The 12,623-nt window shown below is 49.8% G+C and overlaps 1 protein-coding gene across 1 annotated transcript; it reads right to left on the bottom strand.

The window, feature by feature from the left end:
* Positions 1-7,783: 7,783 nt before the first annotated feature.
* Positions 7,784-9,341, bottom strand: LOC122082233. Its single transcript, XM_042649701.1, has 3 exons — positions 9,110-9,341; positions 8,371-8,730; positions 7,784-8,268 (listed from the first exon to the last, which is right to left on the bottom strand). The coding sequence occupies exons 1-3, from the start codon at positions 9,339-9,341 to the stop codon at positions 7,784-7,786; spliced, it is 1,077 nt and encodes a 358-aa protein (XP_042505635.1).
* Positions 9,342-12,623: the final 3,282 nt, after the last annotated feature.

Below are 12,623 nucleotides of genomic sequence, written 5' to 3'. Positions count from 1 at the left end.
TCCCCCTTAGTCAGGTAATATATTCTCTTCTCATTCTGAGTTAGACCTCCCGATTGCTATTCGTAAGGGTAAGAGAGCTTGTACTAATCCTATAGCCCAATTTGTTTCCTATGATGCTCTCTCTCCTACAGATGTTGCTTTTACAGTTGCTCTTTCTTATGCTTCCATCCTCAGAATTGTTACTGAGACTATATCTGACCCCAAGTGGAAATAAGCCATGCCTGAGGAAATGATGGCACTTGAGAAGAACTTTACTCGGAAACTGGTTGACGTTCCCAGGGGGAGAATTCCAGTTGGATGCGGGTGAGTCTATATAGTCAAGTACCGATCAGATGGTACTATTGAGTGGTACAAGGCAAGATTCATGGCTAAAGGATACAATCAGGTGTATGGAATTGATTATCAGGAGACCTTTGCTCCTTTGGCAAACATAACTCAAAAAAAGTTCTTTTATCTGTGGTGGCAAACAAATTTTGGCCTTTATATCAGTTGTATGTGAAGAATGCCTTCCTTTATGGAGACTTAGAGGAGGAAGTGTATATGTAGCCCACTCTTGGCTTCAGGTTTCCGGCAGCTGATGGTAAGGTATGTCTCTTAAAGAAAGAACTTTATGGTCTCAAGCAATCACCAAAGGTTTGGTTTGAGAGGTTCAGGCAAGCCATTCTGAAGAATGTATATTCTCAGAGTCCAGCAATCCACATATTATTTACCCGGCGAGGTAATGTACCATCACAACATTGATTGTTTATGTTGATGATATTGTGGTGAATGGGGATGACCATGATAAAATGGCTACGCTGAAAGCCTATTTGGCCAAACAATTTGAGATCAATGATATAGGATACTTGCAGTATTTTTTGGGAATTGAAGTGTCAAGGTCTAAGAAGGGAATCGACATATGCCAAAGTAAATTTGTGCTAGACCTGTTAAAAGAAATATGGATGCTGGGTTATAAACCGGTAAGTTCTCCTATTGAGCAGAATCATAAGCTTGGAGAAGACCGTGGTCCTTCCCTTGTTGATGCAAAGAAACATATGAGGCTAGTGCAAGGTTCGAAATCTCGTTTCGTTTCGGTGGGTGCCAAAACACCAGTTTTGTTTCGGCGAAATTTCGGTTAACTGTTTCGGTGGTCAAACGGCCATATTTTGACCTGAAACTTGGTGGGTAATTTATTTTAAGGTTAATAAACATGCTTAGAACATAAAAATGAAAAAAAATATTAGGACATGATATTGTTTTAGAGTTACACCTTTGTTTGTCAGCAACTGTCGAACTGTTCTAAAAATTTTACCTGGTTTTGGAGAAAAAACTTTACCTTTTCTAAACTTTGAATGTGTAGATCTTGTAGGAATCCAATGGAAGTTAAAATGTGATGATGTGGCTAATTAGAGGATTGTTGGAGACTTGGAGTGTTTTTCCTTCAAAATATACAAATGGAACCAAAACCACCGAGGTAGGCGAGACAGAGTCGAAATTTCGACCGAAATACCGAAATTTCAACCGAGATATGGTATTTATAACACAGAAGGTACCGAGATGACCGAGATACCGAAACGAGACCAAAATTTCGGCTGAAATACCGAAATTTCGACCGAAATTTTGTACAAATGTTATATCGGGCCTTGCTTCGTTTTGGAAAAAAAAAAATTGAAATTCTGAAATTTCGAACCATAGTGGGGAAGATGATCTATTTGTCCCTGACTCGCCTAGACATTATTTATGCAGTGGGTGTAGTGATCTAGTTTATGTATGCGCCCAAGAGTGGGCACTTGGATGCTACGAACCGCATCGTTAGATACTTGAAGTCCTCTCTGAAAAAAGGACTTTATGCTAGGAACAATCTCTTGCAGATAGAATATTACTCCGATCCTGATTGGGTTGTGATGAGGGTATTTCTTCTCAACATCATCACGGGTAAGGACTGGTCCTGACTAATGCTGCACCTTGGCCCGCCATCGGTCGTGCTGCCACCTCGGCCCTCCATTAGGCCGTGCTGCCACCTCGGTACTCCATCAGGCCGTGCTACCACCTCGGCCCTCCATCAGGCTGTGCTACCACCTCAGCCTTCCATCAGGCTGTGCTTCCACCTCAGCATCTCATCAGGCCGTGCTACCACCTCGGCATCTCATCAGGCCGTGTTACCACATCGGCATCTCATTAGGCCGTGTTGCCACCTCGGGGCCTTCTCACGCCGACCAGTCACCTCGGCTAGGCACTATCAAGTAAGGCTCCCAAAAACGTGCACACATCCACTCCTACATTTAAGGGACGTGATCCCTGATCACGGGGGCAGGACTATCCACTACACGTCATCAGAGGCGTCCACCCCTCTCACGGCTTGCACCTCCGATATCAATGAGGAATATTCCTAGAATCACAGAGCCACTCCCCTCAAGAACTACGCCTCAACCGGACTCTCCACAAACGCCCTCCTCTCTCCATTAGCAGCCTATAAATACCCAGGTAAGCCTCCATTATGAGGGGATCGATCACTCACTTCTTTTACTGGAAAAGCTCTCTTGAGCATCTGCTGTGGGAAGATCTAACTTAGGCATCGGAGAGTCCCTCGTCCGGTCAGCCCGGCTCTCCTCTGTCATCCTTTCTGTGCAGGTTGGCTGGAGCACCAGGAACTGCAGGGAAGGTCATCCAGTTAATTTTTACCGCATCAGATTGGCACTGTCTGTGGGAAACAGTTACAAAAAGTCACCTTGGACCAATGCAATTAAGGAGTGAGAAGGTCGTTTCTTCAATAACGCGAGCAAGATCCACCCGCGAATTACCACTTGGACGTCCCCCTTCACCACCAATGGCAGAGCAGGAAAACGTCCCAGCAGAGACCCCTCCACGAGGACCCCAGCAAACCAGGCCTGATGTGCAAGTTGCCCAGGGAGAGGGGGATCAGTGCGAGTTAAACCCTCAGCTATCTCGCCATGTCCCATCATCCCGGGTAACTCACCTGAACATGGAAGAGCAGATGCAGAGCTTGCAGCTGCAGGTGTTAGCTACAAACACACTGGTGTGGGACTTCATACGCCAGTTCGGCTTGGCACTTCTAGTGCCACTTACTTGTTCAACTCAGCCGCCTAGGCCGGTTCTGGGCAGACAACTCAATGATGAATCTCTTGACCACAGTGTCACCCTTCAATCAACAGCAAGGAGGGGGTCGGCCAGAACGTCACGTACTATTCACTCGGTACCACCCTTCTCCTATCGAGGGGCGCAGGAAAGGTTTCGTTCCAGCCTAGAATGGGAGAGCTCGTCGTTCCACGCGTCACCGGAGCAGACATGATGTTCGTAGATCCCCCCCCGGGTAGGAAGACGCCAGCCGTCGCCTCAAAGAATCACTAGAGGCGTGCGTCCGCACAAAGAAGAACGAGAAATTCTTAGAGGACAGCTCGGCGAGATTGACCCCATGGGGGTCAGGACTCGCCCACCAGGCCGACCAGAGGCGCACCATGGCAAGGTCAGGAACGGCCCGGTGGTCACTAAGGCCAAGGAAGAAGCCCCAGAAGTGGTGAAAGGGAGGGTCGATATCCGGATCATCGAGCCGAGGAGAGAAGGGACGACCTGGAGAGCTGCATCCAGCGACTCACTGAGCGAGTAGAAGGAATGTAGAGGCAAGGGCACCCGACCGACATAACTGTAACTCTGGCCTATAATGGACTATCCGACGAAATGATAGACGCCGAGTTGCCCTCAAATTTCGTGATACCCGTCTTCAATGGATATGACGGCACCACAGATCCCTATGATCATCTGCTGTACTACAACTCGGCCGTGACGGTTCATGGTAGGTCAGAGGCCGTTCTCTATCGAGCTTTCGCAGCCTCATTAAAAGGAGCAGCACTGGTATGGATGTTGAACTTGTGGCCACGGTCCATCCGCAACTATGAAGAGTTGACAAGAGCGTTCCTCACACGTTTCCAAGCAAGTATGAAGTAGAAGCAAACTATGCAAAACGTGATGAACATGAGGCAGGGAGCGAGAGAGACTATAAGAGAGTTCCTTGCCCGATTCACCAAGGCGACACTGGAGGTAAAAAACCTACCGGAAGGAGTGGCATATAGCACGTTGTGCAATGGGGTAATGCACCCTGGTCTGGTCCAGTCTCTGGCCCTCGACTTACCAGAAACAATGCCCGAACTGTTAAGACGGTGCAATCAATACGCCAACATGGAGGAAGTTTTAGCCGCCAGAGGAATAGTTTACAAGGGTGATCAGTCGGAGGAGAAGAAAAGGACTGAGACCTAGGGACGACTCTCGCGAGCCGAAGAAGAACAGAATAGATCGGCCGCTTGACACAGCTAAACCTGAGCGATATGAACTTGATCGTTCCTGAACAAACCTGCTCTTAGAGATCCAAAATCAGAAGTATTTTGCTGGTCCAGGCCAATGACAGCTAAACCAGAGGAGAGGAACCCCAACCGGTATTGCCGATACCACGGAGACCATGGACATGATACTAAAGATTGCAAGTCTCTGAAAAGGGAAATTGATGAGCTCATCAAGGTTGGATACCTTAACCAGTGTTTGAAGCAGAAATATGGTGGGAACTGGCCCTAGCCGAGGAGAGAGGATGCCAGGCCAAGCCGAGATCGGACCGGGCCGTCTAAGGACCCAGCCTAGGACCGAGCTGACGCTTACGATAACCAGCCCGTGGGTCTAGCCATCCTAACAATCATGGGCGGACCCACTTCAGAATCACTCAGAAAAGCTAAAGCACGCACGGTTCGTATACATCACGGAACAACCTGTCAAAGCCCTCAGAACGGATCCATTCATTACATTCTCTGACAAAGATCTGGAAGAGCTGAACTGGCCTCACAATGACGCTGTCATAGTTCAATTAGTGGTGGCAAACCACCCCTTCCACAGGGTCCTAGTGGACACAGGAGCCTCCGTTGACCTTATGTCCTACGAAGCCTTTACAAAACTAGGGCTTAGCACTGGGACCCTAAAGCCAGCTCCAGGACCCTTGTACGGATTTTTAGGCACACTGGTAGAGCTGGAAGGAGTTGTAGACTTGCCCGTAACCATTGGACAGGGAGCTCATACAGCCACTACCATGGTTTCTTTTATGGTTGCTAAGATCGTCTCACCCTACAATGCAATCCTTGGCCGACCCGATCTTAATGGCCTTGGGGCGATTGTGTCCACTAAGCACATGAAAGTCAAATTCTCCGCCAGCAATGGCGTTGTGGAATGCAAGTCCAGCCAGAAGGAATCCCGGGAATGCTATGCAAACTTCATAAAATCTGTCAAGAAACCATGCTTGGGCCTAGCATGTACGGAAGAAATTGTTGATTGCCGAGATGAAAGCCTCCTGACCCGGGTCGAGCCAGTGGAATAGCTGCTTACTGTCCTAACCACTGAGGCCAGTAGACACTCTTATCAGTAGACAGTTTTATCTGTACATTGCAATGAAATCCCATCGATTGGGTGTGAGTCTTATAGATTTTATATTGTCAGCACCTTAGCTTCCATATCTTAGTTATTCAATTTTATTCACGGAGCGGATTAGATTTTATTTCGAAGCAATGCATTTGTCCCAAGTGCATACGACACATCAATATACTATGAAGCTTCTCCCAAATATCTGGCTTTTCTAAAACTGAGTACAGCTCGTCGGCATCAAAGACCGAGCTCCAGCTCGGCACACATCTAAGACCGAGCTCCAGCTCGACACCAACAAGACCAGGCCCTAGCTTGGCAACTCAAAGACCTTATGCACTAAGGCATGCAAGCCCGAGAACAGCTTGGCATCTCAAGCCCTTAAGAACTAAGGCACAAAGACCGAGCTCCAGCTTGGCACCACAAGCCCAAGAATAGCTCGGCATCTCAAGCCCTTACGAACTTAGGCATGCAAGCCCGAGCACAGCTCGGCACCTCAAGACCTCACGCATTAAGGCATGCAAGTCCGAGCTCCAACTTAGCACCACCAACAAGGCCAGACCTTAGTTTGGCGACTCAAAGACTTTAACAGCTAAGGTATAAAGACCGAGCTCAAGCTTGGCACCACAAGACAAAGACCCGAGTTTTGCGACTCAAAGACCTTAACAACTAAGGTACAAAGACCGAGCTCAAGCTCGGCACCACAAGACAAAGACCTGAGTTTGGCGACTCAAAGACCTTAACAACTAAGGCACAAAGACCGAGCTCCAGCTTGGTAGCAACTAAGACCGAGCTCCAGCTTGGCACCATAAGACCAGACACTAGTTTGGTGACTCAAAGACCTTAACAACTAAGGCACAAAGACCGAGCTCCATCTCGGCAGCAACAAAGACCGAGCCCCAGCTTGGCACCACAAGACTAGACCCGATTTTGGCAACTCAAAGACTAACAACTAAGGCACAAAGATCGAGCTCTAGCTCGGCAGCAACAAAGACCGAGCTCCAGCTTGGGACCATATGCTTGAGAACAGCTCGGCATCTCAAGCCCTTACGAACTAAGGCATGCAAGCCCGAGCACAGCTTGGCACCTCAAGACCTTATGCATTAAGGCATGCAAGCTCTAGCTCTAGCTCGGCACCACCAAGACCAGGCCCTAGTTTGGCAACTCAAAGACTGAGCTCCAGCTCTACAGCATCTAAAACCGAGCTCCAGGTCGGCACCTTCAACGATACCTTACCCTAGTTTCGTAACTCAAGACCTTACTCTAAGGCATGAAGAACTAGCTTCGGTTTGACACCTTTAATCCCAAATCCGGGTTAGGCATACTTGTACAGCAGTCCAGGTCCAGACATGATGCTTCGCCATACAAAGACACACAGGACCGAATCAAGTTCAATTGAAAAATGGAATTACCTTATAGAAACTGAAGATACACAATGAGGGAAGAAAAAAAAATTTCCATTAATGGAGGGAAGAAACCTCAAAAGTTACATCAACTCCCAAATGGGATTTTTACCAAAAAAAAAAAAAAAAGAAAGAAAGAAACAAGACAAAAAGGAGAAGCAGAACATCAGTATTGCAGAAGTTGGGGGGCTGGATCAGGAAGGAGCGAGTTGGATCACTGGGTAGCTTTAAGGTCGGCTTGGGTCACCTCCTCACCGACCTCAGCCTGACCAACGAGCTGTATAGAGGGAGCTGGGGCAGGAGCGCGTTGTTCATACTCAGAGAAATCGTAATCAGGCGTCTTGCCAAGGATGAACTGAATGGCGTCTTCTGAGCCAGCCTGAAATAAGGAGACGTTGACGTCAACTAGCCATTTCTGACCAACTTCAGAGTTCAGCCACCTCTCAGCGGTGACCTCATCATTCGAAGCCAGCTCGGATTGATGTTTCTTCTCCAGCTCAGAAATCCGAGCTGAGTGTTCAAATTCTTTCTTTTTGTTGGCCTCCTGAGCTTCCGCCAGCTCGCTCTGGAGTGTCTTTCTCTTTGACAAGGCCGCTGTTGATCTTGAGCTGCTTAGCCACTTCGCGCTCCAGCTCGCCAGCCCTCTCCTCATGGTCTTTCGCCCTCTGTTCCTCAGATCGAGCCTTTCTCTTCTCATTCTCCAACTGGCCCGTGGCCATATGAAGATCCCCCCGCAGGCGCTTTACCTCATCATCCAACTTCTTGTGGGCAACGGCCATGTTCTCGAACCGATTGGCGGCCTCCACTGCATAAGCGAAAGCCTGCATTTATCCAACGAAGCCATGAATACTAGGAACTCGAATAAATACAAAGGGTAAGAGGCGGGAAATATTTACATCCCCCATCCGGGGGTAGACCTGCTTTGCGAAGTCAATGTCAGGCAGCTTCCTCAAGCGGATAACATCCTTCTTAGGACGGCTATGGCGGCATCAAGTCTGAGTTGCCGAGGGATCCAGAATGGTGCCGTTCTCCAACAGGTCCACCCAGGGGTCTGCGGGCTGCTTCCCTGTTCGAGCCACCTTTGGAGGGTTTCCTTGCTGCCCCTCGTCAACTGGCGAGCGCCTCCTTTTTTGGACGTTGGACCCTGCCCCAGCTTGGTCAGGTGTGCCGGTTTGCCCAGGCGCCTTCTTTATCGCGCCAGCTGGTTCCTTCGCCTTCACAGAGCCCGGAGCCCTGTGCCGAGCTGAATATTGTATTGGAGGGGGCATCTCCTTCCCTTGCTTGCCCCCAATAATAAGGGGCGAAGACTTGTTGCCCGCACCAGTTGGAGGGGCGACCTTCACATTCGGGTTGGGGCTAGCCGCGGCCTTGCCCTTGTCAACGGCCTTCTTGGCAGCCTGGTCGGCCGTATCTTTTTTCCTCGCTTCCGCTGCCGCCGCGGCCAGGGCCTTATTGTCTACCTTCACATTAACCACTGCAAGACGAGAAAGAAGCGAGCTTTATCAGTACTTGGAACATGCTAAAACATCGAAAAACTGAGCTAAACCACAATGACCGGACTCGATCGGACCCTCACCAGGGACTTCACTCAGCCCAAATTCCTGGAGGAAGTCTTCATTCTGTAGCATGCAGACATCCACAGCCTCCCCACCCAAACACATTTGATATGTTTGGAGGTCAGTTGGGGAGAGCTTGGGTGCTCGGTTCAGCACGGATTGGGTGGGCTTGACCCACCTGCTCTTGAAGGGGTTTCCCTCCATCGCCACGTAGAAGTACCTCTCCTTCCACTTCTTCACCGAGGAGGGCATGTTGAGGAACATCTTCAGGTCGCTGTAAGGACTGTCCCTCTCCCTCTTGTTGAAGTAGTACCACCCTGAGGTGTGGCTCTTACCAAGAACATCTTCCTGAACATATCCAGCGTTGCGCTCTGACCCAGCTTCAAGACAAACACCTCAAAGCCAGAACAGTCCGCCATGAGTTAGGAGTCAGCTGGCTGGGAGCGAGGCACCAGTGTTCCAGGACCGAGCTGACTAGCTCAGGCACAGGAATCCTCAGGCCGCTCTTGAAGGCCACATCGTAAAGGGCAACCTCGTCCCTAATGGCGTCCACTCATTCGTTCTCGTCTGGGACGTGCATCGCCACGTAATCTAGGATGCCGTATCGGCTCCGGATCAGGTTGAGCACCTTGGGCGTCAGGATGCTTGGGGTATTCACTGCGGTCATCTTCTCTCCAGAGGAGGCAGAGCCTTCCCCCTCGGATTCTGCCTGGCCGGCCTCAGGGACTTTGGCACCCGAGGGGCCCGCACCTAGAGTACCTGCTGCCGCGGCACTAGGGGGTTGAGCTAAGGCAGTCGAGCCAGACCTAGCTCTGCTCGGGACGGTCTCTGGCGAGACCACCTCCACAGACTCAGAGCCCAAGCTGCTGCCCGAGCCCGAGCTGTCGTTAGAGCCTGAGCTGTCGTCAGAGCCCTGACTACTGGAAGTGTCGTCACTAGAGGACGAAGGATCGGAAATGGGGCACTCAGGGTGATTTTCCCCAGGCCTCATAGTAGTCATGGGGTTTGTTGGGCTAGTCCGGATCACGCGCGGACACCATGTTGGGATCTCTGGGGCTAGTGCTAGGGTGTGCAGAAGGTTGAGTAGTGGATCGACGAGTCACAACCATAATCGTACTTACTTGTTGCAGGACGAACTTGGAAGGATGAGCGAGAAGGAGCACTGTTCACGACACCGTGTTGCTCTGAAACCCTTTGATAGTCCGCGTTGAGGATGTGAGCGAGCTGAGCTGACTTTACCACAGGATCGAATGACAAGACTTCTGGGAAATATGTACACTATTTATAGGAGAAGGCGATGGAGAATGAACGGCTAGATCTTGTCGAAATCAACGACGGACAGGAGTGGTCTCTTCGCCTGCCCGAGGTGAGGTTACGGCTCCGAGACACGTGGCATAACGAGCGCATTTCGCGCCGAGTAGACGGCGCATGATAAGAAATGTCAGCGGAATTTAATGCTCTAGCTGTCCGAGCCGAACCGCTAGAGCGGGGGGCTGGTGATGGGGGTATTTCTTCGCAACATCAGTGCGGGCAAGGACCGGTCCTGACCAATGCTGCACCTCGGCCTGCCATCGGCCGTGTTGCCACCTCGGCCCTCTATTAGGCTATGTTGTCACCTCGGTACTCCATCAGGCCGTGCTACCACCTTGGCCCTCCATCAGGCCGTGCTACCACCTCAGCATCTCATCAGGTCTTGCTACCACCTCAGCATCTCATCAGGGCGTGCTGCCACCTTGGCATCTCATCAGGCCATGCTACCACCTCGGCTCTCCATTAGGCCGTGTTGCCACCTCGGCCCTCCATCAGGTTGAGTAGCCACCTTGGGGCGTTCTCACGCCGACCAGTCACCTCGGCTCGGCTGACCTAGGCATCTGTTGTGGATAGATCTGACTTAGGCATTCGAGAGTCCCCTGTCGGGTCAGCCCGGCTCTCCCCTGTCATCCCTTCTGTGCAGGTCGGCTGGAGCACCAGGAACTGCAAGGAAGGTCATCCAGTTAATTTTTACCTTATCAGATTGGCACCGTATGTGGGAAACAGTTACAAAAAGTCGCCTTGGACCAATGCAATTAAGGAGTGAGAAGGTCGGTTCTTCAATAACAACGCGAGCAAGATCCACCCTTGAATTACCACTTGGACGTCCCCCTTCACCACCAATGGTAGAGCAAGAAAACGTCCCAGCAGAGACCCCTCTGCGAGGACCCCAGCAAACCATGCCTAATGAGCAAGTTGCCCAGGGAGAGGGGGATCAACGCAGTAAAACCCTCAGCTATCTCGCCATGTCCCATCATCCTGGGTAACTCACCTGAACATGGAAGAGCAGATGCAGAGCTTGTAGCTGCAGGTGTTAGATACAAACACACTGGTGCGGGACTTTATACGCTAGTTCGGCTTGGCGCTTCCAGTGCCACTTGCTAGTTCAGCTCAGTTCGCCTCGGCATCTCATCAGGCCGTGCTGCCACCTCGGCATCTCATCAGGCCGTGCTACCACCACCTCGGCATCTCATTAGGCTGTGCTGCCACCTCGGCCCTCCATTAGGCCGTGTTGCCACCTCGGCCCTCCATCAGGCTGAGCAGCCACCTCAGGGCCTTCTCACGCCGACCAGTCAATTAAGGCACCCAGAAACGTGCACACATCCACTCCTATATTCAAGGGACGTGATCCCTGATCACGGGGGCAGGACTCTATCCACTACACGTCATCAGAGGCGTCCACCCCTCTCACGACTTGCACCTCCTATATCAATGGGGAATATTCCCAGAATATGCCCTGGAACCAGAATATTCCCAGAATAATAGAGCCACTTCCCTCAGGGACTCTACGCCTGAATCGAACTCTCCACAAACGCCCTCCTCTCTCCATCAGCAGCCTATAAATACCAAGGTAAGCCTCCATCATGAGGGGATTGATCACTCATTTCTTCTTTTACTGGAAAAGCTCTCTTGAGCATCTGCTGTGGAAAGATCTGACTTAGGCATCGGAGAGTCCCCTGTCGGATCAGCCCGGCTTTCCCCTATCATCCCTTCTGTGCAGGTCGGCTGGAGCACCAAGAACTGCAGGGAAGGTCATCCGGTCAATTTTTCCCGCATCAGGTTGGATCCATCTCTGATAGACGGTCTACATCTGGTTATTGTTCTTTTGTGGGTTGTGACTTGGTTATATGGAGGATCCAAAAAACAGCCTATTGTAACTAAATCTAGCGTAGAGGCTGAATATAGGGTAATGGCTCATGGAGTTTGTGAATGCATTTGGTCGCATCAGTTGGTTTTTGGGTTAGGAAATGAGACCAAAGGATGAATGCGACTCCACTGTGACAACTTAGCGGCTATAAGCATTGCCCATAACCCAGTGTAGTATGATAGAACAAAGCACATTGAAGTGGACCGACATTTCATCAAAGAGAAGATTGAATCTGGTAACATTTGCACACCTTTTGTGAAGGCAGGTGGTCAATTGGCAGGCATTTTCACCAATGGAGTCATCCCTCACCAGTTCAATACCCTCTTATGCAAGCTGGAATGTATGACATTTATTCTCCAGCTTGAGGGGGAATATAGGGGTTTATATAACAGGGGTACTTTAGGAATTGTGTTTATATTAAGTTGTCCTAAGTTGTATTTTCTTTCTTCTTTTTTTTTCCCCTCTTTTACCTCCCTAGGGAGGAGTATGTAATTCCCTAAGTTATTAGTTTGAACTTAATATAGGTGGGAAGAACAAAATGCTCTCCCACGATTTGCCTTCTTCACTCTCTTTCTCCTCTCAACTTCTCTCCTTCCTTTCTCTATTCCCTACTCCTCTCTCATCTCTAATCCCAATCTCTTTGATTTCCAACTGAGACATGCTGACTACCCCTAGATATAGAACTATAGAAGTGAGATTGGCATCAAAAGGTGACACCGCTGTAGAACTCTGATTAGAAGTGACAGTGTTAGCAAATAGTTGTTAAGCCCACTTTGGATTACTATGCTTTTCCCAAAATGTATTGGCAATATGATTTATCTTGTCACAGTGTGCACATTGACGCATGGCATGATCCGGTGGCTGTCCTCTGCCTCAACCACCACAATGACCTTGTCCTCCCCATGTATTGTGACCTTTGCGGCTCTGCCTGGAAATGCAATACCACGATCATGACATCCACTGTTTGAAATAAGAGTGGAATTAGCCTTAAAGTTGATTCAGCTTTGGTGAAGGAGAGAGGGACACAATCCGTTGAATCCGGCATAAAGTATAATCTTGCTTGCAAGTATTTTGTTTTTGACGGGTTGAAGATCA

The sequence above is a fragment of the Macadamia integrifolia genome, chromosome 6 (assembly GCF_013358625.1).
Source record: "Macadamia integrifolia cultivar HAES 741 chromosome 6, SCU_Mint_v3, whole genome shotgun sequence".
Taxonomy (NCBI): domain Eukaryota; kingdom Viridiplantae; phylum Streptophyta; class Magnoliopsida; order Proteales; family Proteaceae; genus Macadamia; species Macadamia integrifolia.
The sequence above is the reverse complement of the archived record's forward strand: the minus strand, read 5'-3'. Positions and strand labels throughout refer to the sequence as shown.

What these genes read in the sequence shown, in the direction of transcription:
- LOC122082233 (XM_042649701.1), bottom strand. Translation starts at nt 9,341, where the DNA reads ATGAGGCCTGGGGAAAATCACCCTGAGTGCCCCATTTCCGATCCTTCG. An exon ending in CCCTAGTGCCGCGGCAGCAG is followed by an intron (nt 8,731 to 9,109) that starts GTACTCTAGGTG and finishes TTTGTCTTGAAG; the next exon opens with CTGGGTCAGAGCGCAACGCT. An exon ending in TGGGCTGAGTGAAGTCCCTG is followed by an intron (nt 8,269 to 8,370) that starts GTGAGGGTCCGA and finishes CTCGTCTTGCAG; the next exon opens with TGGTTAATGTGAAGGTAGAC.